The sequence below is a fragment of the Elephantulus edwardii genome, unplaced genomic scaffold, assembly GCF_000299155.1.
Source record: "Elephantulus edwardii isolate Elephantulus edwardi_28Jun2011 unplaced genomic scaffold, EleEdw1.0 scaffold00092, whole genome shotgun sequence".
NCBI classification, from domain to species: Eukaryota; Metazoa; Chordata; class Mammalia; order Macroscelidea; family Macroscelididae; genus Elephantulus; species Elephantulus edwardii.
In genome coordinates this window covers 1,499,229-1,523,541 of record NW_006399842.1, presented here as the reverse complement: position 1 = coordinate 1,523,541, position 24,313 = coordinate 1,499,229, and the positions used below count along the sequence as shown (strand labels likewise).

The 24,313-nt window shown below is 48.1% G+C and overlaps 1 protein-coding gene across 1 annotated transcript in view; it reads left to right on the top strand.

The window, feature by feature from the left end:
* DAB2IP (DAB2 interacting protein) overlaps positions 1 to 24,313 on the top strand; it is a 146,370-nt gene that overhangs the window by 8,749 nt on the left and 113,308 nt on the right. Inside the window, exon 2 of the mRNA XM_006890746.1 lies at positions 6,008 to 6,111. Within this exon, the coding sequence (XP_006890808.1) occupies positions 6,008 to 6,111 (104 nt within the window). The remainder of the gene's footprint in view (positions 1 to 6,007; positions 6,112 to 24,313) is intronic.

Genomic DNA, 24,313 nt, shown 5'->3' with positions numbered 1-24,313 from the left:
TCAGCTGAGAGAAGAGGATGTTTGGTATTTTGTGGGTGACACAGTGACCTCATTTTTGTTGATTGATTAGATAGAATTATGAAGCGGTCTTATTTTGTAATTGCGCCTGAGGTTGGAATTCTGAGACTATATCCAAAAAGGCGACTATGACTTAGTTCGGGACTTCTGGGCCAGTTTTAGATGTCAGAGATTGTATTTCCCTGCCTCGTCCTCACCAGGTAATTTACATTGAAACCATATGTGTATATAGTGCTATCCCTTTTTAACAAGTATAGATCTGTATAACCCTCACTGTATTCAAGATAGAGAACAACTTCATCACTACAAAGATCTCTCATGTGCTACCCACCCATCCCTAACTCCTGGCAACCCCTGATGTGTTTTCTATCTTTAGTTTTTACAAATCTGAGAGCATTGTAAATGGAATCATACAGTATGTGGTCTTTTGATATTGGCTTTTTTCCACTCAGCATAATACCTTTGAGATCCATCCAAGTTGTAGCAAGACTTTATTCCTTTCTGCTGTTGAGTAGTATTCCTAGGGAGGTCTGATGCCCTCCTGGGTAAGGAGTTGCATTGCCAACCCAAAAGTAGGCAGTTCAAACCCATCCACAGAAGAAAGATGGGCAAATCTCCTTCCATGCAATTTACTGCCTCTGAATACACACTAAAGGGCCAGCTGTGAGTCAGTTAAACCTGCACATCATAACTGCAACAACAACATTCCACGGCGTTTGTATTCATTTTCTGTTGCCGCTGAAACAGGTTATCACACAGCGCTTTAAACAGCGCAGAATTGTCTTATGCGAAATTACCTTGCAGTTCTGTCTATCAGAAGTCTGCCGTGGGTCTCACAAGGAAAAAAAAAGACATTTCCTTGGTCATCTGAGTTAATGGCAGAATTTATTTCCATGTGGTTGTAAGACTGAGGTCCCTGTTTTTTGGCTGATTGTCAGATGAGGGGTTTGTCTAGATTCTAAGGCGACCTGAATTCTTTAATTTTGTGACTTCCCTCTTCCATCTTCAATGCCAGCAAAGGAAGGTTTCTTACATGCTTAGGAATTCTCCCATTATCACATCCCCTGACTCACTCTTCTGCCTTCTCCCACTTCTAAGGACTGGTGTAATTCAATTTCCCCATTCAGGTAGTCCAGGCTATTGCTCCATCTGAACATCCTTAACCTTGATCACATCTGCAGAGCCCCCTTTGCCCACAGGCAGCAAGGCTTTCAGAATTAGGAATTTAGAACCTTTGGGAACCTTCTCCTCTGCCTCATAATTTATGAATGTGCCACCATTTGTTTAACCATTTATCCACTAAAGGGTATTTGGTGGTTTCTCAGTCTTGACTATCCTTGAATCAAGCTGCTAAGAACACTCCTAAAATGAACAAGTATGTAAAGTAGATCGCACCGGGTTTTTTTTGCCACTTGCTTTTCCCACTCATCCTTGTAGTTCGGCATTTTGCTCATGTTTGCCGGATAGGTCGAGGTAGTGCCCCGTGGAGCTGTACACTCTGCCTCCAAGTGGAGGGTTCTGATGAATGGCTATTCCAGAAGGGCATTCATTATTCCGCCGCTGGTGGACACGTAGGCTGCTTCCGACTTTTGCTGGTACAAACAGTGTTGCAGTAAACAGTTTTGAGCAGATTTCCACATGCACAGGATAAAGCCTTTTTCTAGACCGGACAAGTAGGAGGGGAATTTCTGGTCCTCGAATGTGCATGTTGGCAATTTAAACTAGATATTGTCTGATTATTTGCCAAACACTTTCCTGTCCACCAGCAATGCCAAGAGTGTTTTCTACATCCCTGCTGACTTTTGGGGGGATGTCACTGTGCTTTTTCAATTTTGCCCATCCAAAGAGTATGAGATGGTATCTGGTAGTTTTAATTTTCCTGATCACTGTTGAAATCCAACACACCCATTCTCATATGCCACCTCCTCCTTCAATATCCTTTCTGTCTTTCTCCTGACACCAATATTAGAGGTTACTGGTGCTCTCTCTCTCTCTCTCTCTCTCTTTTTAAAGCATAAATATCTGGACAGTGCAACCCCGACAACTGAAATTTGGTGTCTTGTCAGAAATTACAGGATGTTCCTCAGGCCTCTGTGTTTCCATGGGAACAAGTAACAGTCATCCTTCATGATTAGGTGGTATCCATGGCAACCAAGCCGGCAGCATTTGAATGAAACTGATTTTATTTTATTTATTTTTTGCAAACACATTAAGGTTAAAATGTGTTGTTTCCCCCCCCTTTCCTGGTGGTAGCTTTGAAAAATAGGAAGACAGAATGGTCTTTTTGGTAAAATGGAGACTTTTCTGACCTTCCTAAGGGAAAGGAGATCCAGGATCTGCTGGCCCTGTGGCTTCATTTTGCACATGGGGTGTCCCTTAGGTCATGTGAAAGTTGCACAGTGAGTCTGAGCCGAGGAAAGACTTTTTGAACCAGTGCTCCAAAGTCTGGCGGGAACTGTAAGAAGTTAAGCAGGTCTTCTTCTCTGCGCTCTGTCCCCGGGGAGGTCTCTTTCACGCTGTGGGACCTTGCCAAACTCACTTGACCTCTCTAGGATTCTGCTTGCACCAGCTGTGCTGCTTACACGTCTGGACTCCTAAGTCCAACCCCCCCACTGTCTGCACCTCCAAGTTAGAAAAGAAGTGGTACTAAATAAAGGCTAAGCACAGGAGGGTCAAGGATGCTGGGGCCAAATTCCCAGAGGCCAGGTTAGGACTCAGTCAGCTTTCTACCTTCTTTTCCTGTGTAAAAGAAAGAGCTATGTGGGGAGAATGGGGAGTGTAGATGGTCACTGCTCTTCCTCCCTGACTCACTAAGAGATATTGAATCAGGAGCTCAGAGAAGGAAAGGGGCTGGCCTGAAGTCAAACCTAACGTGCTCTTCCTGTCTCTCTCAAGCTCTCTTTTCTCTGAGTTCTCAAGTACGGATTTTCATAGGCCTTGATGTAAGGAGCTCTTGGGGTACACTCTTACTTCCTGTTGGGGAGAACTTTGGGGGAAGTCACTAGTGCCTCCCAGAACCTCTATTTCCTTATCCAGAAAATGGAGCACTCCACAGCTGTTGACTCTGCATGTAAAGATTGGAGATGATATTTGGAAAGGGTCCAAAAAATAAAATCTCAACAGGAGTAATGAGGTCCTATACAAGAGAAAAATTAGTTCTTAGAGGGGTAAAAATATCCTCACCCTGTGTAAAGTCAAGTATGCATATAGTACATAAGAGCTGTACTAGATGTCTGTGGTTAGGAGACCTGGTGACATACTGTGTAAAGCAGTAAGCTGCTAGCCAGCACGCTGACGCTGAGCCTCCCAGCTGCTCCAGAGATGTGGAAGTCTCCCTCACAAGCAGTACCTCCTAGGAAACCCTGTGGGGCAGTTCCATTTATCCTTGAAGGTTGCTATGAGTCAGGATTGACAACAATAGGCCTTATACATCTATTTGTAATACTGAAATTTAATTTGTGATTAGTGCGAGAAGTGTCTCAATGACTCCTCCCCAAAACCAGATCATCGCTCAGACTCTGCCCTTGCTCAGGGTGATCAGACATGCTACAGTTTATCCTGGTTCCTGGTGTCCCCATCTGTAGGCAAAGGAGGTCCCTGTCAGTTCAGCAAGTGGGGAACGGATCTCAGTTCTCTGGTCTTGCTTGCTGGACCAGTTGGGGGTCCAGCAGGAAGCAGATGGCATACTCTGAGCAGGATGATTTGATCAGGGTTTGATGAAAGGACTTTTCTATGAAGGCGTGGCAACTATAGATGGTACAGGACCCCAGAGTTAGTACAGCCAGGGGAGGGAGGGGCCCAGTCATTCTGCCAAAAGTGATCAGCCCATATCCAGAGGAGGAGGGGCTTGCGAATGGCTACTTTCCCACAGGAGGAAGAGAATTCCACGCAGAGGAAATGGCAGGAATAAAGATGTAGAAGGTGGGGTGTATATGCTGGCATGAGGGCAGATACAACAAAAGCAGGCATCGGTGGGGAGAAAAAGCCACAGAGGGTGCAGAGAGGCTGGCCTGGGTGTCAGGGTGAGGATAATTCTCTTCTAGGGACTGAAGTCCTAGGAACAGTCAGACTTGGGTCCTGATTTATCTGTCTGAGCTGGTCCCGCCCAGCTCCAGGCTCCCAGTTCCCACCTCCCTCCTCCCATCTCTACCTCATGCTCATTCCTGACTCAGGTCTATGGTCAGCCAGGTTTGGGTCCTGAGACTGGGCCCTGAGTCTCTATTATGTGCTGGGCCCTGCACTCGGTATAAGAACTTAGGGACTTGGGGCTCAGGTGCACTTGGTTCCTCTTTCTTGTCCTACTACCACTAGCTGTGTGACCTTGAGCAAATGACAATGTATCTTGAGCCTCAGTTTCCACTGCTGTGTAATCGATCTATAATGGTCATGTGACAGACGTGTCCCCCCGCCCGGTGGAGGTGATATGACTTACCACAGAGCACAAATGGGCACTTGAGGGTAGGGATGATGAAGACAGACTGGGAAGTGTGGGGAGTGGTTTCCCAAGGAAACCTCCAGATAGAATAGGAAATTCCCCAAGAACTGGCAGAGACATAGAGGTAGAGTGAAGAGGGTCATAAACTTCCGTGAAGGAAATGATGAAGGCCTTGAGGGCGGGAAGGGGGACTCACCCGAAGAGGAGCCGAGGAGCCGTCTGGAAAGAAGGCTTTTGAGAAGAGATGGTCCAAGGCTCGGTAGTCCATGTCCAAGCCCTTTGGTGACCCCTGCCCCAGGCCTCCAGGTAGTCACAGCTTCCCTCCTCTAAGATGACATTATAATCTTTTTGATCATTGGCCAAGGCTCAGGATTGACATCTGCCTTACCTGCGGGAAGGGCTTGGCTTTGTCCATTCTTCTGTGGGGCTACCTTACCAGGTCAGATGAACCCGAAAATGTAGACACTGCCCCCAGTGGCCTCTGCTGGTGCTGGGAACAGCCAGTTCCTTGGATGAGCACCGAGGTTGTATCATGTAGTATACATCATGTGCATACCTCTGACTCGGCCCCCCAGATATGCCCCCTGTGTTTACAGGTACTAGGGGGAACCTCTGCATTGTCACTTTTCCTTGAGAGTTGATGTGTCTTCCCCAGTGCCCTCCTCCTCCCGGGTGCTGGATACACAGTGCATGCTCATGAGTCAGGGTTAAGGAGTCTCACGGGCAAGCAGAGGGGTTATACACGCACATGCATGGGTGTACACACACACGGCTGTAAAGGGAGAGTGTTACTAGGAGAGATTGGAGCCTGGCTGCTCTACAGGAACCACAATGAGGCTGAAGGAGGGAGTCCCCAACGGTCTCCTGAGGCTGCAGAGTGGGTTCCACTGGCGAAAGGTACAGGGAAGGGAGTCATTGGAACACAGAGCAAAGGCAAAGGAGCATCCTCACCGCCAAGGATGGTGAGGGGGAACCAGAGAGAGGAAGATGGTTTTGTGGCCATCTTCAATGTAATGCTCAGGTGTAGTGGAAAGTTTGAATGAGCTATCATTATTGAAAAGTCAGAATATTTCATATCAAAATGCAAACCAGATTTCCAGCTTCTAGAGCTGTAAGAAGCTGTGGTTTCATTGCTGCTGCGCAACTGTGGGAAGCGCTGTCTGCACCAGGCGCCTGGTTGCCGCACAGCAATGGCTGGAGGTCAGCAGTTGTTGTTTCCCCTGATTTTGTTACCTGCCCAGCCCTGTAGGCATCCTGTGTTCATTCAGAACCCCTGGCAAAGAAGGTCTGAATGAAAAGCTGGAGCTCAGAGAGGCTCAGATTGGAAGGGACTTGGAGGTCATCCAAGCTTCTACCCAATGTGGCGTCCTGGGAGAGGTCCACGCCCAGTAAACGGGCGCTTGGATATCTCCAGTGACAGAGTGCTCGCTGTCTCACAACAGTGTGGACTCTGGGGACAATTTTGCTTGCCAGGGTGGGAGGGGCAGCATGAGGCCTGACTGGGGTGGTCTTGACTGACCTTGTTCAACCAACTTCTCTGTCTTCTGTTGACAGAGTCGCCCCAAGAAAGGCCGGGCTCCCGGCGCAGCCTGCCCGGGAGCCTCTCAGAGAAGAGCCCCAGCATGGAGCCCTCGGCGGCCACGCCGTTCCGGGTCACGGTAACTATCTCTGCGTCACCACCACCGCCACTGCCAGCACCATCACCACCTCGCCCGGGTGCTGCGGTGCGCCCTGTGGCCCCCCTTCCTGGAGCCTCACGGACGGGAGAGCACCCAGCCTCCCTCGCTCTAGGTATCCGATCATTCAGCTGTCCCCGCTCTGTGGCTCTGCCCTGCCCTGGGGGGCCACGGGGGCGCCATCCTGTGGGAGAGGGGGCAGGTGGAGGACCCCAGTGATCCAGGGTTTCCGAGTTGAGCTCGACCCTGGATGGGAGAGGCTAATACTGGGGCAGCTAAACGTGCCCTCTCTTCTTTGTGTACACACTGTGCCTCCTTGACACTTTAGATACAATATTTGCGTCTGTGTTTTGACATCTCTGAAAGTGAGGCATACCTGAGAGTTGCTGGTGTGTCATAATGTAATCGTGGTGTTTGGGGGGTTTCCTTTCATTGTGGTATGCAATACAATGCTATGTTACCACATCAGGGTATATATCTCTGAGTTGTTGAGCTTAGTGGGTGCCATCAACATAATTTTTTTTCATTTTCTTGTGGTAGAAATATATGTATATGTTGTTGTTGTTAGGTCCCATTAAGTCACCTGGCTCATAGTGACCCTATGAACAACAGATCTGAACCCTACCTTATCCTGTGCCATCCTCACAATCTCAGCTCTTCACAAACTCCTTGTTATGGTCACTGTCAATTCATCTTGTTAGGGAGTATCTTCCTCTCCTTCTCTGACCCTCTTTTGTTCCTAGCATGATGTCTCTGTGTGTGTGCGCGTGTGTGTATCTCTATCTATCTATCTATCTATCTATCTATCTATCTATCTATCTATCTATCTATCTATCTCTCTGGTGGCCTAGTGAGTAAGGCATTGCACTACTTCCTCTCCTTCTCTGACCCTCTGTTGTTCCTAGCATGATGTCTCTGTGTGTGCGTGTGTGTATCTCTGTCTGTCTGTCTGTCTGTCTGTCTATCTATCTATCTATCTATCTATAGCTCTGGTGGCCTAGTGAGTAAGGCATTGCACTACTTCCTCTTCTTTTCTTACCCTCTGTTGTTCCTAGCATGATGTCTCTGTGTGTGTGCGTGTGTGTATCTCTGTCTATCTATCTATCTATCTATCTATCTATCTATCTATCTATCTATCTATCTATCTATCTATCTATAGCTCTGGTGGCCCAGTGAGTAAGGCATTGCACTACCAACCTAAAGGCAGCTGGTTTGAATCCACAGGCTGCTCCTTGGAGAAAGATGGAGATTTCCTATGTAATATTGCAGCCTCTGAAAACATGCTAGAGGATCAGCCCTGAGTTGATTTTTAACTTAATGGCACTTAATAACAGCAGCAACATACGTGTGTGTGTGTGTGTGTAAGAAATCTGTCATTTAAACCTTTTTTTCCCTTTTTTTAAAAAATTTTATTAGTTTTAATGAACATTTACAGAGATTTTGGGTTTTCGTTCATTCATTGTTGCACTGTTTTCTCTACCCTCCTCCCCAGTTCGTTCTTCTTTCCCCCCCCAAAATGTCTGTTTTAATTGTCCAATTGCCACAGTGCTTGTCAAAGCCAGTTCTGGTTAATCTCCTTTGTCAGTGTGTCCTTTGCCATTCCCTATCACTCCTCCCTGAGAGAGACTTCACCCTGATTCATAAGGAAAAGGGGATGGCGTGTTCTCTTAGCTACTTCCTGCTGAAAAGGGACGCTGTAGGTTTCAGGGTGAAGATCTTCCCTCACTACTCTACAGGGCCCCTTTGGCAGTAGGAAACACATAGACTATTATGGAGAATGATTTTGGAATTTAGATGTACTGTTATCAGTTGTGCTTAGTTGTACATGTTCATATCCTTGAAGATGTATCATGGAAGTGTTGCAGCCTAGAAGACACAAATTTAACTAACAAGTTAAAAGTACACGAGTCAAAAATTAAAAAGCAATAATATTCTGAGTAGAGGCTCTAATAGTGGCACAAATCAAGTTACAGAGGGAAGATGGTTCTTACAATAAAAGGCCTATAGACTAGCACTTTGTCTCTTATAGTGTAGAGGTTAGGAACCACAAGATGTAGAGGCTCAGCTATGTCATTTATGGTTCTTAAGTCCTGGAGCAAACTCCATCTACCACTGGGTTGTTTTAAAACTCGGAAGTTCACATGCAAGGTAGAGGTGAAGTAAGGAACTGCTTTAATTCCAACAACTAAGAAATAGTGAGAAGAATTGGGACCTCAGAAGGCTTTTAGGGCCAATTAGTAGGCTCTGTGTCCAGGAGAAAACGAATAAACTTACCAGTAATGTTAATGCTCACCCACAGCTCTTCTGGGAGGATCTAACTCGTTGAAGCATCCTCCTTTGTTTTCCATTTAAACCTTTTTAAAGTGTACCGTGCAGTAGCATTAAGTACATGCATGCAGTATGCAACCGTCATCTTTTTATCTGTTTCCACAACTTTTTCCTCACTCCTGACAGAAGCTATAGAGCTAATAAGCAATGCCTCTCCTTTTTCCCCACCTACCAGCCCTGATAACCTCTGGTCCGCTTTCTGTCTCCATGAATTCACTTGTTCTACACGTTTCACACAAGTGGAACCATACACTTTTTATCCTTTTGTGTCTGATTTATCTCACTTAGCATATTTTAAAGGTTTCTCCATATTGTTGTTTAGATCAGTGCTTCCTTTTAATAGCAAAATAATATCCTATTGTTGACTATAATAATGTATGTATGTATCACATTTTGTTTTCCATTCATCTCCTTGTGGATAGTTGGGTTGTTTCCACCTTTTGGCTGTTGTGAATAACAGCTGCTCTGAACATTGGTGTACATGTATCTATTTGAGCAGCTGCTTTCTACTCTCTTGGGTATATACCCAGGAGTGGAATTGCTGGGTCATTTGCTATTTCATTTGGTATTTCTATATTTAACATTTTGAGGAACCATCAAACTGTTTTCCACAGTGGCGGCACCATTTTGCATTCCCACCAGCAATTCACTCATGTTTTTGGTTTTTTTAAAAGAAACATTAACAACTGTATGGAAACAGAACCCTGAGGCCCTTAATGTCTCTCTTTTTCTGCCCCTCCAAATCTCTGGCCATCTTGGCTGCACATAAGGAGACAGTTTTGTGCCTCTCATTTCACATTTAGTAAGGTGTGACCTTCTCTCCAGGGCTCTGCCAGGCATCAGAGAAATTCTCTCCGCAAGGCAAGTAGCCTGTGCAAAAGGTGGATGTTTGATTGCTTGTTCATCTATTCATTCATTCATCAGTTTTTGTGGAGAGTCTCATGTGCCAGGCCCCATTCCAAGGGCTGAGACTGGCAAGGAGGAACTGTCTGAGACAGCACAAGATGCACAAAGACCCTGGCCTTATGAGCTCACGTTCTCATGATGGAGCTTAGTGCCGTGAAGGAGTAAAGCAGGCTGCTGTGATAGAGCAAACCAGGAGGGCTTCCTTGAGGTGGTGTGGTCAGAGGTACTGTTTGAGCTGTAGCCCAGGAATGAGGAATCAGCCTTATGAGAAGTAAAGGAGAGAAGGTTATAAATGGAGCTTGCATGGTGCAGAGGCTCAGTGTCATTGTAAAGTATAATACAAGGTTCCAGATGTGCTAGGAGAGACTGAATGTTCCTGGTAAGTTGGGAGAGGTGTCTCAGGGGAGCTGACTTTTGAGCTGCTAGAAATTAGTCTCAGCATAAACTTAGCTGGCAGGAACGGTGAACAAGGGAGTTCCCGGTGGGGAGTGCAGCAATGACAGTGGCGTAGAAGCACTCTGGATGTGGGTATACTAACATGTAGAATTGTGTGTGAGGCTGGAGTTGAGAGGTCTGAAGAACAGGAGGAGATGAAACTGAGAAGCTGGTCCACATCTGGGTTACATGAAGCCTGCAGTGACAGACCGATTCTCTCCTCTTTATGCGCTTCACAGAAATGCTTTATTTTAAAAAAATGCTTTTAAAAAATGCAGATTCTTGGGCCTCTTCAAGATTCCATTTGCATGGGTCAGGGATAGTGGCCTGACTCATCCCTGCTCAGAAATCTGCATTCTTAGTCGAGGTGGGTTTGAGCTCCAGGCTGAGTCCAGTGTTGGTTCAGCAGGGAGAAAGGGAAGCCACTAGGGACATGGGCCTGGGAGCTGTGCGGGGCTTGCAGGCACAGCCAGGAGGCTGACATCAGGGTGACCTCTACTGCCGTCAGCTGGAGTTGAGACCCAGTTCAGCCATCTCTGGCCCCACAGCCGAGGGTCTAGAGTATTTACGGGGTGTGTGTGTGTGTGTGTGTGTGTGTGTGTGGTGTGTGTGGAGGGGTGGGGAGAGCAATGACAGGTAGTAATAATGGCCATCTCCACTGGAGCACCTACTTGTGTTTCAGGCAGTGTGTTCACTGCTCGACAGACATGATCTCTTAACCCTACAACCGCCCTAAAACAGATAGTTTGATCATTTCACTTCACAGCTAAAGAAACTGAGGCTCAGAGGGATGCATTCACTCCTCCCAGCTCCAGCTGCTAACTAAATGGTGGTCAAGATTTGGACCCAGGTCTTTATGATCCCAGGGCATTAATTAGCATGAGTTTCCTCTCCTCTAGCTGTGGGGAAGAAGCTCTGCTGCCCCCACACCCTCCCCAAATCCCAAAAGCTTTTTTATCTTTTTCCTTTCTTTTTGCCGAGCTAATAGCTGTATCATCACGCCTTGAAGTTGCTATAATTTGCAGCTCTTTAATTGCCAGCTAGGCTTGGCGGTTCTTGATGTAGTGGCTTCTTCTCTCTGTTTCCTGGTGTGAAAACCACCTGTGGATCAGAGCCTGAGCCAGCCTTCTGAACCACAGGCAGCCTAGGAATGAAAGGGTCCGCAGAATGGGAAGCATGCTTGTGGTCGTCATTGTACAACTCCTCAGGGCTGCCCTATGTGGAGGTGCCAGTAGTATCCTTGTATCACAGATGAGGAGACCAAGGATTAGAGAGATAAGGTCATTTGCTTGGTGTCACATGGCTCCTGAGTGTCAGAACTGGAATTTCTGTCTTGTGTCCTTTCCTGGGCACCCACAACTCTTTTCTGTGTGTCTCGGTTAATGGAAGTGGTGGTGTAAGTCGAGCGCTATCCTGGGCTGAGGTAATTGGAGCTGGAGGATTGGAGAGCTCAGAGGTGTGCTCTCCAGTCAGAACTGACCCATAGCTGACCCTCCAGTTGGTTTTTAGAGGCTTTAAATTGCATGGGAAGAGATTGTCCATCTTTCTGCTGATGGATTCAAACCATATGCCTCTGGATTTTAGCATAGCTTCTTACCACTAGGCCACCAGAGCTCCCTAGCTCAGGGGTAGGAATCTGAATTAAAATCCTAGCTCTTTCATGGCTTGTGCAACCTTAGGCTAGTCACTCGGCCTCTCTGAGCTTCAAATCTTCATCAGTAAAAGTGTCACCGTGCGTAGGCCAGGTCTCCCCCATGATAGATACGGGACAGAAGAAGCACTGGGGCCATCTGAATGGGCTTTCCCTTTTTGGCTCCAGAGCAGGAATGATATGGGGGACGGTGGGGTGGAGGATAGAAGATAGTGTTTGTTGGGAAGGTCAGAGGTGAAGGGGCTTTGGACTTGGAGACACAGAACCGGTGCAGGGCTCACACAGCCTCTTACCACCCCCAGCCTGCTGCACACACTCGTTCACACATCCTCATCTGCTTGGCTTATGCCTGCTCTGGGTGGACCCCCAAGGGAACCTGGTGAACAGGGTTTTGCCTGGGGGAGGCAAGGGAGACACCACAGGGTACGCTTGAATAACTGTCACCTTTGCTGCCTTTTCAAACCTGAATGATGGTGTCACCACCTCTCACAGGGGCACCCCTCTACCGTGATGTAGTTTAATGAGAAGTCAGCCTGTTGGGGTAAAGGGCTCATTCTGTCCACCTCCTCCGTAGAAACTGAGACCCAGAAGGAATGGGCCAGGGCTGTGTACACCTCCACACGATGTGCTGACTACTTCTTTGAGGCCTCCTGGGTATGGAGGGGACACACAGGGCTTGGTTCTAGTTTCACCTTTTCCTCTTGGAGACTGGATGACCCTTGGAGGTCTCAGTTTCCCCTTGTGGAAAAAGGAGAGAATGGCCTACTATCACACAGATAGTGAGACCGAGATTCGAACCCAGATCTGGCTGTGGTGCACCAGTGGCACCCCTCAGAGGGACTGAGTGAGGGAAGTGAGAGAGCCAGCAAGCAGGAACCCTAAGACTCCACCATGGTCAGCTGGGCTGGGTCCAGGGGCTCCCACTCCTGGGCCCAGGTCACCTTCACCACAGTGGTGTGCTGTCCCTGTCACCCTCCACCCCATGATTCGAAGGTAACTGCGCCTGGTCTCACCTTCCCCAGACCCAACCTATCTGGGGCTGGGTCCTCCCTCCCTCCTTCCTCTGCCCACTCCCTCCCACCGACCTTGAGGAGCACTGGCACGGCTGGGATGTGGGAGGTGGCAGAGGCTCTGGGAAACTTGACAGCCAATTGATTCCTTCTCGGGAAGTTGAAAGTAGAGAGTCGTGTTTGAAGGTTTAGCTGAAATTAGGTCTCAGGGCTATTTTTTGCAAGATGGAGAAGGAGAAGTGTCAGCGAGGGGAAGGCCCAGGGGGCTGACAAAAGCTGCAGATAAGCTCAATACTGGTTGATTGCAGATGCTTCTCAAAGCAGATCTTTGGTTCCCTCCACATATTTGTACTAGGTTCACCCTAGGCTGCTCTAACGTGGTGACAGAGGTGTGCCTAAGGTGGTATGGGTGCCCCAAACAAGGCTACTTCTGGTAAGGAAGGTGCAGGGAGAAACTTCCCTTTCTGAGGGAATTCCCATTCCTAGAGGAGGGACTTGTGAGGCTGGACTTTGAAGGATGTATAGGAGTTCGGGAAGAACAAAGTGAGAAAAAGAGCCCTAGTAGAAGGGAAACTAAGTAATTAGTAACAGTGGCCTTGCATGATTGGAACAGACTTGGGGGTGTGAAGAAAAGGGAGCTGGAAAGCCTTCCTTGCTGTATTTAAAATGAGGGATAGACAAACCTTTGAACCTCTCTAACTTATTGAGGAGCAATGAGGTCATTCTGAAGATTACCTGAGGGACGCCTGATTCGGGCCATGGTCTTTTGCATCGCTTACTATGCGTCTGAGAGCAGGACAGCGAATAAGGAGGACATAAGAATTGATGCCTTTGAGCTGCGGTGTCAGAGAAGATTGCTAAATATCCCCTGAGCTGCCAAAAGAATAAACAGATACGTCTTGGAGAAAGTGCAGCCAGAATTCTCCTCTGAAGCAAAGATTATATAACTTTGTCTTTTATACTTGTTATTATTATTATTGTTAGGAGAGGCTGTTCCTTGGAAATGGGCATCATGCTTGGAAAGGTGGAGGGTCAGCGGGAGAGAGGAAGACCCTCAACGAGATGCATAGTGAGCGCAGCCAGTCAGCTCAGATGTGTCGGAACATGAGGCTGGCATAGGATAGGACAGGGTTCAGATCTGTTATTCATCAGGTCATTGTGAGTCACTAAGTGGTTGAAGGCATCTAACCACCACCACAAAAACCTCTAGAGTTTCCCCCACAGGAGCCCCAGGGGATGATGGGCAGGAACACCTCTGTTGTGGGCTTCAGATTTCCAGCTGTTTGACTGCCTTCCTACTCCCACAGCTTCCTTACAGCCTGCCTGTTCACGATTTCCGTCTCACACACACAGACACAGCCACCTGAACATTATTCGGGTCGGTGGGTGACTCCCCTCACATCCACCACCACTGTCCAGAGGTTGCTAAACCATCTTCTCCAACTCCTCCCTGTGAAGGAGGAGCTGAGGCCCAGAGAGAGGAGACCTCTCCAGAAGGCACAAGGTCTAGACTTGAGTTTGGGTATCTCTTTTCTTCTGCCCAATGCTCTTCCCTCACTCCCCCCTGCTCATTCCTTCCTGCACCTAGACATCAGCTGCCCACACTGCAGCTGAACTCTTTCCCCGCCCCTGCCTCCATCATGCCTCCTGGGAGGTGTGGACTTGAGAGAATGGGCACCAATTCAGTCTCCTGTGGGAGCCCCCAACGGCTCCTTCTCACTCATCAACACATTGCCACCTCTTGGCCATTGCTTGCCCCCCCACTCCCCCTGGGCTGCAGCTGGACCTGTAGTTTGGGCTGGGAATTGCCTGGGAGGGCAACCAGAAGGGCAGGAACGAGAGCTCTCTGCTTTTACTAGGATCTGCCTCAGCTGTCCCTTATTAATGTCCCTTCTCCGATAAGGTGGCTTTGGCTTGACACTGGATGAGGAAGCCAGCCACGCAGATCAGCTGAGCCAGTTTTGTCCGCATGCATTTAGGGAAACTGAGGCCCAGAAGGGGAGGATGTCTAGGGTAGCCGTAGGGCTTTCCCTAGCAGTCTAGGTTGTTTCTGTCTCACCCCAAAAGTGCAATTACAAGAGAGGATGCTGGCCGTGACTGTGGCAGGTGGTAGTGCTGGGCCAGGGACTGGGGGTCCTGCGAAGGAGTGTGACAGGCCTCTTCTTGTGGCACGAGCATTCTGCTGGGACCTGATGTCCTTTGCTTGCTTTGGCTGTGTGCGCTGCAGCTTCCTGGCCCGGTATCTGACAAAGGGAGGGAACAGACCCCAGCGCCCTCCCCCCACCTCCAGTTCCGTGTTTCATGGAGGGAGCTCTCGTGGCCCAGTCTGTAGCAAGGTGTGCTGCTAAGTTTTGAGTTCGAATCCACCAGTGATTACGCAGGAGCAGGAGGCACAGTCTGTTCTTGTTAGCATTTGCAGCCTTGGGAACCTGCCGGAGTCACTGAATCAGGGCCGACTTGATGACAGTAAGTTTTGTGGGTTTTCCATTAATTATTAAGGAGCTCTAGTGGCACAGTGGTTAAGCATTTGGCTAAGAACCAAAAGGTCGCTCAGATCCACCCAGTGACTGGGTGAGAGGAGGACCCGGCGCTCTACCCCCCATACTGATTACGATCTAGAAAGCCCTCTGAAGGTGTTGCCTTCTGTCAGGTGGGTTTGCTGAGCCACAGTTAACTCAGTGGCATCGTAACAATGATAGTTGCTCATTGTTTTAGTGTGTGTCTGTCTTCCTTGGGGTGAGAAACAGCCTCTTTGTAGATGGGATGCAGAGCGATGGGAGCTTTGTCATAGACTGTCCAGCCAGGCACAGATGTCCAGGGAGGCTCAGCCAGGGAAAGGACAGTGTTTAGAGGCAGGAGTGTGGGGCCAGGGGCAACTTACTCAACCCAACTCATTGTCATTGAGTCAGAGCCTATTCATAGCTGACCCTTCACTGGCTTTGAGATGATGCTCTAACTCGGGAGGTTATTGCCCATCCTGCTTCCTCGTAGCCACTGGTGGATTTGAACCACCAGAGAGGCTTGATCTTTAAGTAAACAGCACAGCTCCCTATGTACTCTGCCACCAGAGCTCCCTAGGGGCAACTAAGAACCTTTGGATTTTAAGCTAGATCCCAATTAGAAGCCTGGGGCAGAGGTAGAAGTGTGGTATTTGTTGTGATTGGGAGTCCGTCTGTCCCATTAATGAACAGGTAGGCCGTTTGAGGAGTTCTGTTTTACTGAAGTCAAGGCTCAAGCAGGAGCAGGGATTTGCTGCAGGTCGCTCATACGGCGAACAGTGGCGGTGGGCATCGAGTCTGCTCCGTGAATCCTAGCATTCCTTCCTCCCCTGTCTTTCTCTTTTCTGTCAGGACATTTTTTATTCAGCAGTAACCAAGTGTCATGGCCTGTGCCAAGCACTGAGAAGAAAAAGTAGGGTTAAAGCAGAGTTACTACTTTTAAAAACACAGGCATATCATCTGGGGCTTGAGGAAAGAATTTCCAGGCAACTGAGGGTTGCCATTCATTCCAGGTAGCCAGGACAGCCTTGCCCAGGCCAGGAGCTGGAAGTCAGCGCAAGCAAATGAGAGCAAGAACTGGAAGGGTATATTAGCCAGAATGTGGCACCCTCAGAGAGGGTGGGTAGGGAGTGGGCCAGAGTAAGCCTGGAATGCCATATGTCCTTTAGAGCAGTGCCTTTGACTAGGAGAAGAGAATGGAGCTTCCTCAACGAACAGATCCAAGATGAGGTTGCCCAGCAAAGCACTTTCCTCAAGCAGATAGTCTTACTTTTTTTGCCTCCTCTTGCGGAGTCTAGTGTTTGCAGCCAGTGGTAGAGGAATGAAGTCTGGAATAAGCTGTCTTGTCCTGAAAGAGGCCAGCCTTGGCTTGGGCGGCCTGAGTGAGGAGAATGGAGTGGGAAGGAGTAAAAGGACAGCCTCTGAACTCCTTTCTGCTGAGAGGTAGGTCTCCTGAGGCATTCTATCACACTCTTTCCCCCTACCCCTCCCGCTGGGCCTGTGTGACATCAAGGAATCTGACAAAACTGGTTTTCACTAGCCTGTAAATTGCTGACTGCCCTGAGCCTCATCAATTGAAAGTTTGACAGAATCACTAAAGATAGGATAGAATCTGAGGACTTATGGGTGGGAAGCTCCTTGGAAACCTTTTTTCCTCTCTGTTTACCCTTTCTATGTCCTTGGGATACAATGTTGCCTTCCAGATGACCTGGAATGTAACAAACTTTAATCCTGCCCCCATTGCCTTCTCAGGCAAATTGTCCAATTTTTATCCTCTTTCTCCCTCTGTAGAGGAGCCAGGATGGTTGAGGGCTGTGAGGAAGCAAAATCAACCAGTGGGCGTACTCTGGTCTCCCTTTACAATTGAGTGAGGGGAGCAGGGCTAACCTCTACTCCACCTCTTCCTGAGAGTTCCAGATAACCAGGGAGATGCCTCTCCTTGCACCCTTTGTCTGCTGCCTCAAAGCAGCATCACCCCTGATGGTTTCTGAGGACCAGCGACCAAGTCTCCAGGTAATGATTGAGTCCAGATTAAGAGAGCTGGAGGTAACTGTGCAGGGAGGTTTCCTGCCAGTTGGGGGCAGCAGAGGGCAGCAAGTGGACACCTGGGCGGCTACTTCCAGAGCGTTGAAGCCCCTGGGATTTTGATACCCAGGGTTAGGGTAGACTGGCTTTCTTTTCAACAAACTAACAAGCCCACTTTTGAGAGTCAAATAGCTCAGCTCTGTAGTGCTCACTTGTTTTTTAAATTTTATTTATTGATTGATTGAGTGAGTGTACCGTCAAATTGGATCTGACTGGTACAAGAGGCGACTGTTCCTCCTTCTTCAGCAGAGCATCTGGTGGATTTGAACCACGCACCTCTGGGATTACAGTGCAGTTTCGTGCCACTAGGCCACCAGAGCTCGCCTGTAGTGCTCACTTGTTGAAAGCTGGGCTTGGCACAGAGAGCTGGGTGTCCTTGGAAAGGGAACCTTCACTGGGGACATTGGTAAGGAGTGGCAGGATCTGAGGCCAAAACAGCCTTTTTACAGGAGACATGGCACAGGGCAAGGTTGGCCATTGTGCAGCTGTCCTGTAGTGTCACTGGCACTGTGGCCACAGTCAGCCTGTAGATCCCGGATCCTGGCCATCCTTTATGATCTGCTGGCAGTACCCCTGGGAGGTAGAAGGTGTTGGAACTTGGACTCCATATGACATAAAACTGATTGGAGTCCCAGCCCTGCTACCTCCTTGCTATGTCTGAAATGGGGGATCAATGTTCCTGTTTTGCTGATACATCCTGTGTCAGGCCCAGAGAGGGGAGATGCATGGATCACACAACCACTGAGGGACAGAGCTGACCTTGGAGTTAGGATCTCCCCATTTCTCTGCCTCAGCTTGTCCTGCCACCACCTTTGGCTGGCCCAGCCCCCTCAGGTTGGAAGACAGCGTGTCTGCAAGGAGCAGACACTCCTAGGGTGAAAAGGAGTTCCTCTGCTCTTTCTCCCCACCCTCGGGATCCCCACAAGCCCTCTCCTGTCTAGGAGTCCAGGAGGGTGAGTGTGGTAGGGGCAAGGCTCAGAAGCCTTTGCCTCTCCACCTCCCTCATGTTATAAAAAGGAAGCGGTGGCTTCTGCCACATCAAGTGCCTTTGGGTTTTGATTGCAGGTGTAATTATATCTGAATCCTTGGGAGGGAATTGTAGTTGTCAAAGCCAGGAGCCCCTTTTTGGAGGTGGCAGCAAATGACATCTTTTTCCGACACGCGGCCCTGCATTAGGATGAGTAACTTCCTGTAGAATTGATTAAAAGCCGTCTAAAACAAGCGATGATTGCTCCTCTCCTGCTCCAGTGCTTTAGATGACTCTTGGGGCTGGACTTTCAGGTCCTCCCAGGCCTGTCCAGGCTCTTCAGCCTAGAATTCCTGCCTTGTGAGCGGCTTCTGGTTGTTCTGGATTCCTCTCCCCTTTGCCCTGCCTCCATCTCAGCCCTGATCACACCGTGACTTAACGATCCACCACGTGTCTGTCTCTCCCACCACACGGTGGGTGACCTTCTCAAGGGCAGGGAGGCTTCTGATTCATCTGAACCCTCAGTGGTGACCAGGCCGGGCCTGACCTGAGGAGGGCACCTTTAGTTGGAGGGTGGGGTGTGAGATGAAGGCATGTGCCTGAGAGCCTGAAGGAGTAAAGGTTTTCTGCTGAAGGAGTGAGTCAGTGCAGTTGAGGAGGGAAGAGGGACAGTGGTCTACCTATTTTTGAGCACCCCACGTAGAGCTCCTTTGATGCCAGTGTGTCCATTGACTCCAGGAGAGAGAGAAAAAAATCCCCAGGTCAGCCTGGCTGCCTGCAAGTGCCTTGCCTGAGAGGAGAGACAGGATACATTGTCCAGACCACTTCTGACCCATGACTAGGCCACCAGCCTTGAAATTGACCTCAGCTCCCCCCCCACGGCCTCCCATCATTTCTCAGGGCCTGGACTTCCAGGCGAGCTTGGCCTGCAGACGGTAGATCACCCAGGAGGAGAAATAGCCTATAAAATTCTCTCTTAAAACAGTATGCTTTGTATCCTATAGTGAAAAGGCTTTTAAAAGCACTGTTCACTCGGGTAGATTTATGGGACTGCCACCCTTCTGTCTGTCCTCTAGAGTTTACTGGTCCCTAGGAAGCTCTGGTGGCCTAGTGGCAAGAATCTGCTCCATAATCCGGACGGCACACAGTTCAAATCCTCCAGCTGCTCCATAGGAGAAGGATGGACAGTCTCCTCCCATGTGATTAATGCCCCCTGAAACCCACTGGAGTCTCAGCCCTGGGTCAGTTCCAACTTGCTACACAACGACAACAGTGCTGGAGCACCTTGGGGTTCTGTTGCTCTTGTTCCCAAAAGAAGCAGACTCTAGCCCTTCTTGCTGCTCTGAGGCTCTCCTCAGCTGTTTTCGTGTCTTGATGGATGGGTTGGACAGTTGGACCCAACAGTAGCTCCCCAGGACCCAGCAAAGCCTACCATGCCACCATTAGCACCCTTCCTTTGAGCCAGCTGTTGTCTCCAGAAGCCCCCTCCCCTTTGTTGTCACATGTAGATGCATCACCACGAAAGAGAAAGACAACATGTCCAAACTGGGAAGAATTTAGAAATTAGCTAGACCAAACCCTATGGTTGTGTGCCAGGGGAGACTGAGTCGTGAAGGGAGAAAGAATTTGCTCACAATCTATTAATAAAATTAGCTAAGAGCTTGGACTCTGGCACTGGCATGTCCGAATTTGAACCCTAACTCTGCTGTCTCCTGGCTGTTTGACGCTGGGCAAGTTGTTTGGCCTCTCTGAACCTCTGCACATTGAATTGTAAGGATTAAACAGGAAAAGCTATGCACAACTCTTGTCCAGTTCCTGAAGCTTAGACAGGACTTTCTAAATGTCCGGCCTAACCTCATTAGTGTGGAGATGACCCTCATTCTTATTTCTGGCTGAGCTGGGTGTCTTGACGCCGAGTGTGGTTTTCTTGCCACCCTGCCAGGCAGCTTCTGCTGAGCGTGCTCACTCATGCAGAGTGTGAGGAGCTCAGGGTGGGGGGCAGCTCTGCAGTCCAGTGAGTTGCCCCAGGAAAGGTCAGTCTGTTGCTGAACCTTAGCTACATAGCCTGCAAGGGTGACTGAGGGACAGAGCTTAGACCCTCTTGTAGGATGAGGCTGCCTCGCTGAGTCGGCATCCCTGAAGTCCTAGAGCTCTTGGTACCTGGCTCCGTATCCTGAGGTCGGGGTTGGAATAGGGCTTAACGGGCTGATGAGGTGTGTGTAGCCATTTGGATCCTGGGACAGGCTTATACTTGGGCAGGTGTCAGCTGGAGGATTTATAGGGCAGTGAGTCATTCCCTGGCCGCTTAGGTTGTTGAGATCTCATCCAAGACCTCAGAAACACATGTCTGATGGCTTTTCACTGATGTCACTCAATCCTGGGCAGTGGCAAGGCACCAGGGTCTTCTCTGATGTCACCCGCCCACCTCCAAGCTCACTCTCACAGGCAGGGCTGGCTCCTCCTAGCGAAGCTCTCCCCCCTCTGCTCTCCTCTAGAAACTCTCAGGGTTTTCTTTAGAAGCCCCTTTAATCTGGATGCCCTTGCTTTGGGGAAGGTGGATGGCATAAGCCCAGGCTTTGGCACTAGGGTGTGACTTGGAGGTCAAAGGGACTTGTAATTCCAGAGGCTTCCCAAAGCAGCTGGCCTTCCTGCTAGTCTTACCTCCACACCTTTGTTGGTGCTCATTCTACATAGAATTTCCTATTGTGGCTGCCCCCCACATGCTGCCCAGATTATCTCAGCAGGCAAGCGCCCCTACTTCCATGCTACTATGACCCCTCAGGGCAGTCACCTTTGCAAGCCCATTTAGACTGCTCCCCATTAGAATTCTTTTCAGAGCCTCCTAGAGCACTGTCTCTTTTTCAATTGCATCACAAGTGTCGTTAATTAATTTAGGAGCTATTTCTGGAATATCTGCCAGGTATCTGCCACTTGGGACTCAGGCTGCTATGGTCCAGTCGTAAAGGGGTGGGACATTAAACAAAATGCATGCATGGTATAATAATAATTAGGATAAGTATGCGGAGAGGTTTGACCAAGCCCGGAGCATTGGGGAAACCTCCTGAGTATAAGACCGTGATGAGATAGGCCTAGCTGGGCCAAGGTTCCTCCATTCCAAGCAATCAGGACAGCCTATGTCAAGGTCTTGTGGCAGGAGGAGCCTGTCAAATCCAAAAGTTCCACAGAGCCAATGAGGCTGTAGCCTAATAGGATGGTTCATGCTGGTTGTTGGGGTTATGACCGAGGAGTTGGGCTGGGGAACCTGATCAGTGGCAGGGTCACATATGCTTTTTCAAAGACCTGTGTTGATATTCTTAGAATAAACTGAATAAACAGTCCAGCTGGACCGTGAAACCGTTGTGAATAGAGAGCTAACCTCCATGGCTCATGGCTCCATGGCTCAGGAACATGCCTGCCTGAGTGAGCCGCTGACCAGCTCCTTCTCCATCTTCTATGGTTAAGGTTATGTGTCAACTTGATTAGGCTATGATTCTCAGTGGTTTGGCAGGTATTTGTAATCATTCTCCTTTTAGTGATCTGTTATGTGCAGCCAGTCAGTGGAAAGAGGAGTCTTTTTGGGAATGACCCACCTGCAACTATATAAATATTCTGGTAAAGCTCCCCCTTTCTTGCTCCCATGTCGAATTTCTCACCTGATCTCTGCCTCTTGGAATGTGAGCCAGCAGTTTGGAGTTTTCTGACCAACTCCTGTAACTACCTGAGTTACGAGAATCATCCAGCTTGATGCTTGACCTATGGATTTCGGACTCGCCACCTTTGAACCATTTATTTGCAATAAATCTATCTTTCTCTCTCTGTAAGTGTGTATCTGTCTATATATCTATCTGTCTACCTAGGTCTATATACCACTGCTATTTAGTCAATTCCAACTCATGGTCACCCTTCATTAGGATTCCTAGGCTGTAAATCCAAACAGCAGGAGGTGAGTTCAGCTTTCTTCTGAGGATGGTTAGTGGATTCAAACTGTCAACCTTTCACTGAGTAGTCTCATGCATGCCAGATGGTTTTGCTCTTCTGGAGAAGCCAGGCATCCTTTCAACATCGAGAATAATTCTACAGGAACAAATTTGTAGGATGAGTTTTCTGTGTTGGTTTCCAAGTCTGTTGTTATGTGTCATCAAGTCTACTGAGACTCATAGCAATTCTATGCACAATAGCTCTAAATCCTGTCCATTCTGAGCCAGTCTCACTGTTTCTGGCACCCTTACCCCTATAATCCCAGTTACTATGTCAGTCCATCTCCTCCAGAGTCTTGCTGTCTTGTGCTGTCTCTCCACCTTTCCATAATATGATATTCTTTGCCAAGGACTGGTCCCTCGTGGCAATATGCCCAAAGTAGGAGATAGAGATTTAAAAATCTTTGCCTCCAACGAGCAACTTGGTTTCACTATGTCCAGGACAAACCTGTTTGTTCTCTTGACAGTCCATGGTATGTTCAATACTCTTCTCTAGTACCATAACTCAAAAACATCAATTCTTCTGTCATCCTTAGTCATTGTCCAGCATGGTGAGGCATAGCAAGCAATTGTGAAGAACATGGCCTGAATCAGACACACCTTGGTCTCCAAACTGACATTGTTGCTCTTTAGCACTCTGGAGAGATCCCTGACAACTGATTTCTCCAATGCAATTCAGTCTTTTGATTTCCTCACTGCTGGTGCCAAGAATGTTGATTGTGGAGCCAGGCAAGGTGAAATTGTTAACAATCTCCATCCCTTCTCCATCTATTATGGTGCTACCAATTGGCCCAGTGGTGAGAATCTTTGTCTTTTTTTTTTTTTTTAAATTTTATTATTTGTGTGTGTGTGTGCCGTCAAATTGGATCTGACAGGTACAGGAGGAGATTGCCCCTCCTTCTCAAGCACAGCATCTGGTGGATTCGAACCATATAACTCTGGAATTGCAGTGCAGCTTCTTGCCACAAGGCCACCAGAGCTCCATAATCTTTCTTTTTGATGTTGAGTTTCAATCCATATTGAAGATTGCAGTCCTTGACCTTTTGCAGCAAACACTTTTGGTCCTCTTCAGTTTTAGGGAGCATGATTGTGTCATCTGCATAGCACAGGTTGTTGATGAGTTTTTCTCCAATCCGGATGCTAAATTAGGGTCTAGCTATTTTCAAATAAGGCTGTCGATTCTGCCTCAAATAGGAAAGAGGACTTTGCTAACCCAGGGCATGAGGTAGCAATAGAAATAAGCACAATAGTACTGCCAAGGGATCAAGAATGTCTTGGAGACAAGGCTCTAGATGAGTGTACATTTGATACCTCCCAACAGTTCTGTCAGTGAGACGTATAAGGGAAATTGGCTGGTTGGTCTTATTTGAGCTTGACAAAGTAATGAAAGAAGGGATGAGCTCAAAGATTCAGAGTCAGATAGCTCAAATGCCACATGCAAGATCTGAGAGTTGGTACTTATGCTCAGAAAGAAAGCCTTATTTCTTATGAACAGATTTGATATTGCTGGAAACAATGTCAGTCTTAACATAAGAGTGACTAAATTACAGCATCATTTGAATTCCAAATTTCAGATTGTATCTGAAGTTAAAGTAAGGGCACTGATTGGGAGGAATTGGATCTTGAAATTTGGGATGAGACATAGGGGTAAGTAATTAGGAAGCTGAGGATGTTGAGCTTCTAAATTCCATTGAATCACTCCTCCCAACTGAACCAGCTCTCTTATGAAGAGATAACACACTCTTTGCCTTCTAGGTCACCATCCCTAGTAAAACCATTACTTCTTCCATCTTTACTTGATAAGATTAATCCAATTGTATATGAAGAGCTTTTGCCAAGATAGTACTGGGGTTGATGATTGTGGAATGAGGTGAGGCAGAAACCTTGCAAGTCATGGCTGACCCATCTCCACCACCAATTTTTGCTACTGGATCTATAAATAGACCTTGGTCCCCCAAAACCCTAGGGAGTGAATTCTAGAATGTGACCCAGGAGAAGGTACTCTACATGCCAAAACTCATCTTACTGCTGTCAAGTCAGAACTAACTCTTAGCTGACACTCCCGTGAATTTTTAAAGGCTGCAAATTTTGGGGAGGAGACTGTGCATCTTTTTTCCTGCAGAGTCACTGGTGAATTCAAATCACCAGAGATGCGCTGTCTTTGGATTGGTAGTGCAACTCCTTATAGACTATGCCACCTGAGCTCCTCTCTCCAAAGGGATTACTTAATTTTTCTAAACCATACAGACAGAAACTTAGGAAGTGTGTAGAGATAGTTACCAAATGTGAGACATAATGATATGTTGTTGTTGTTGTTATGTGCCATC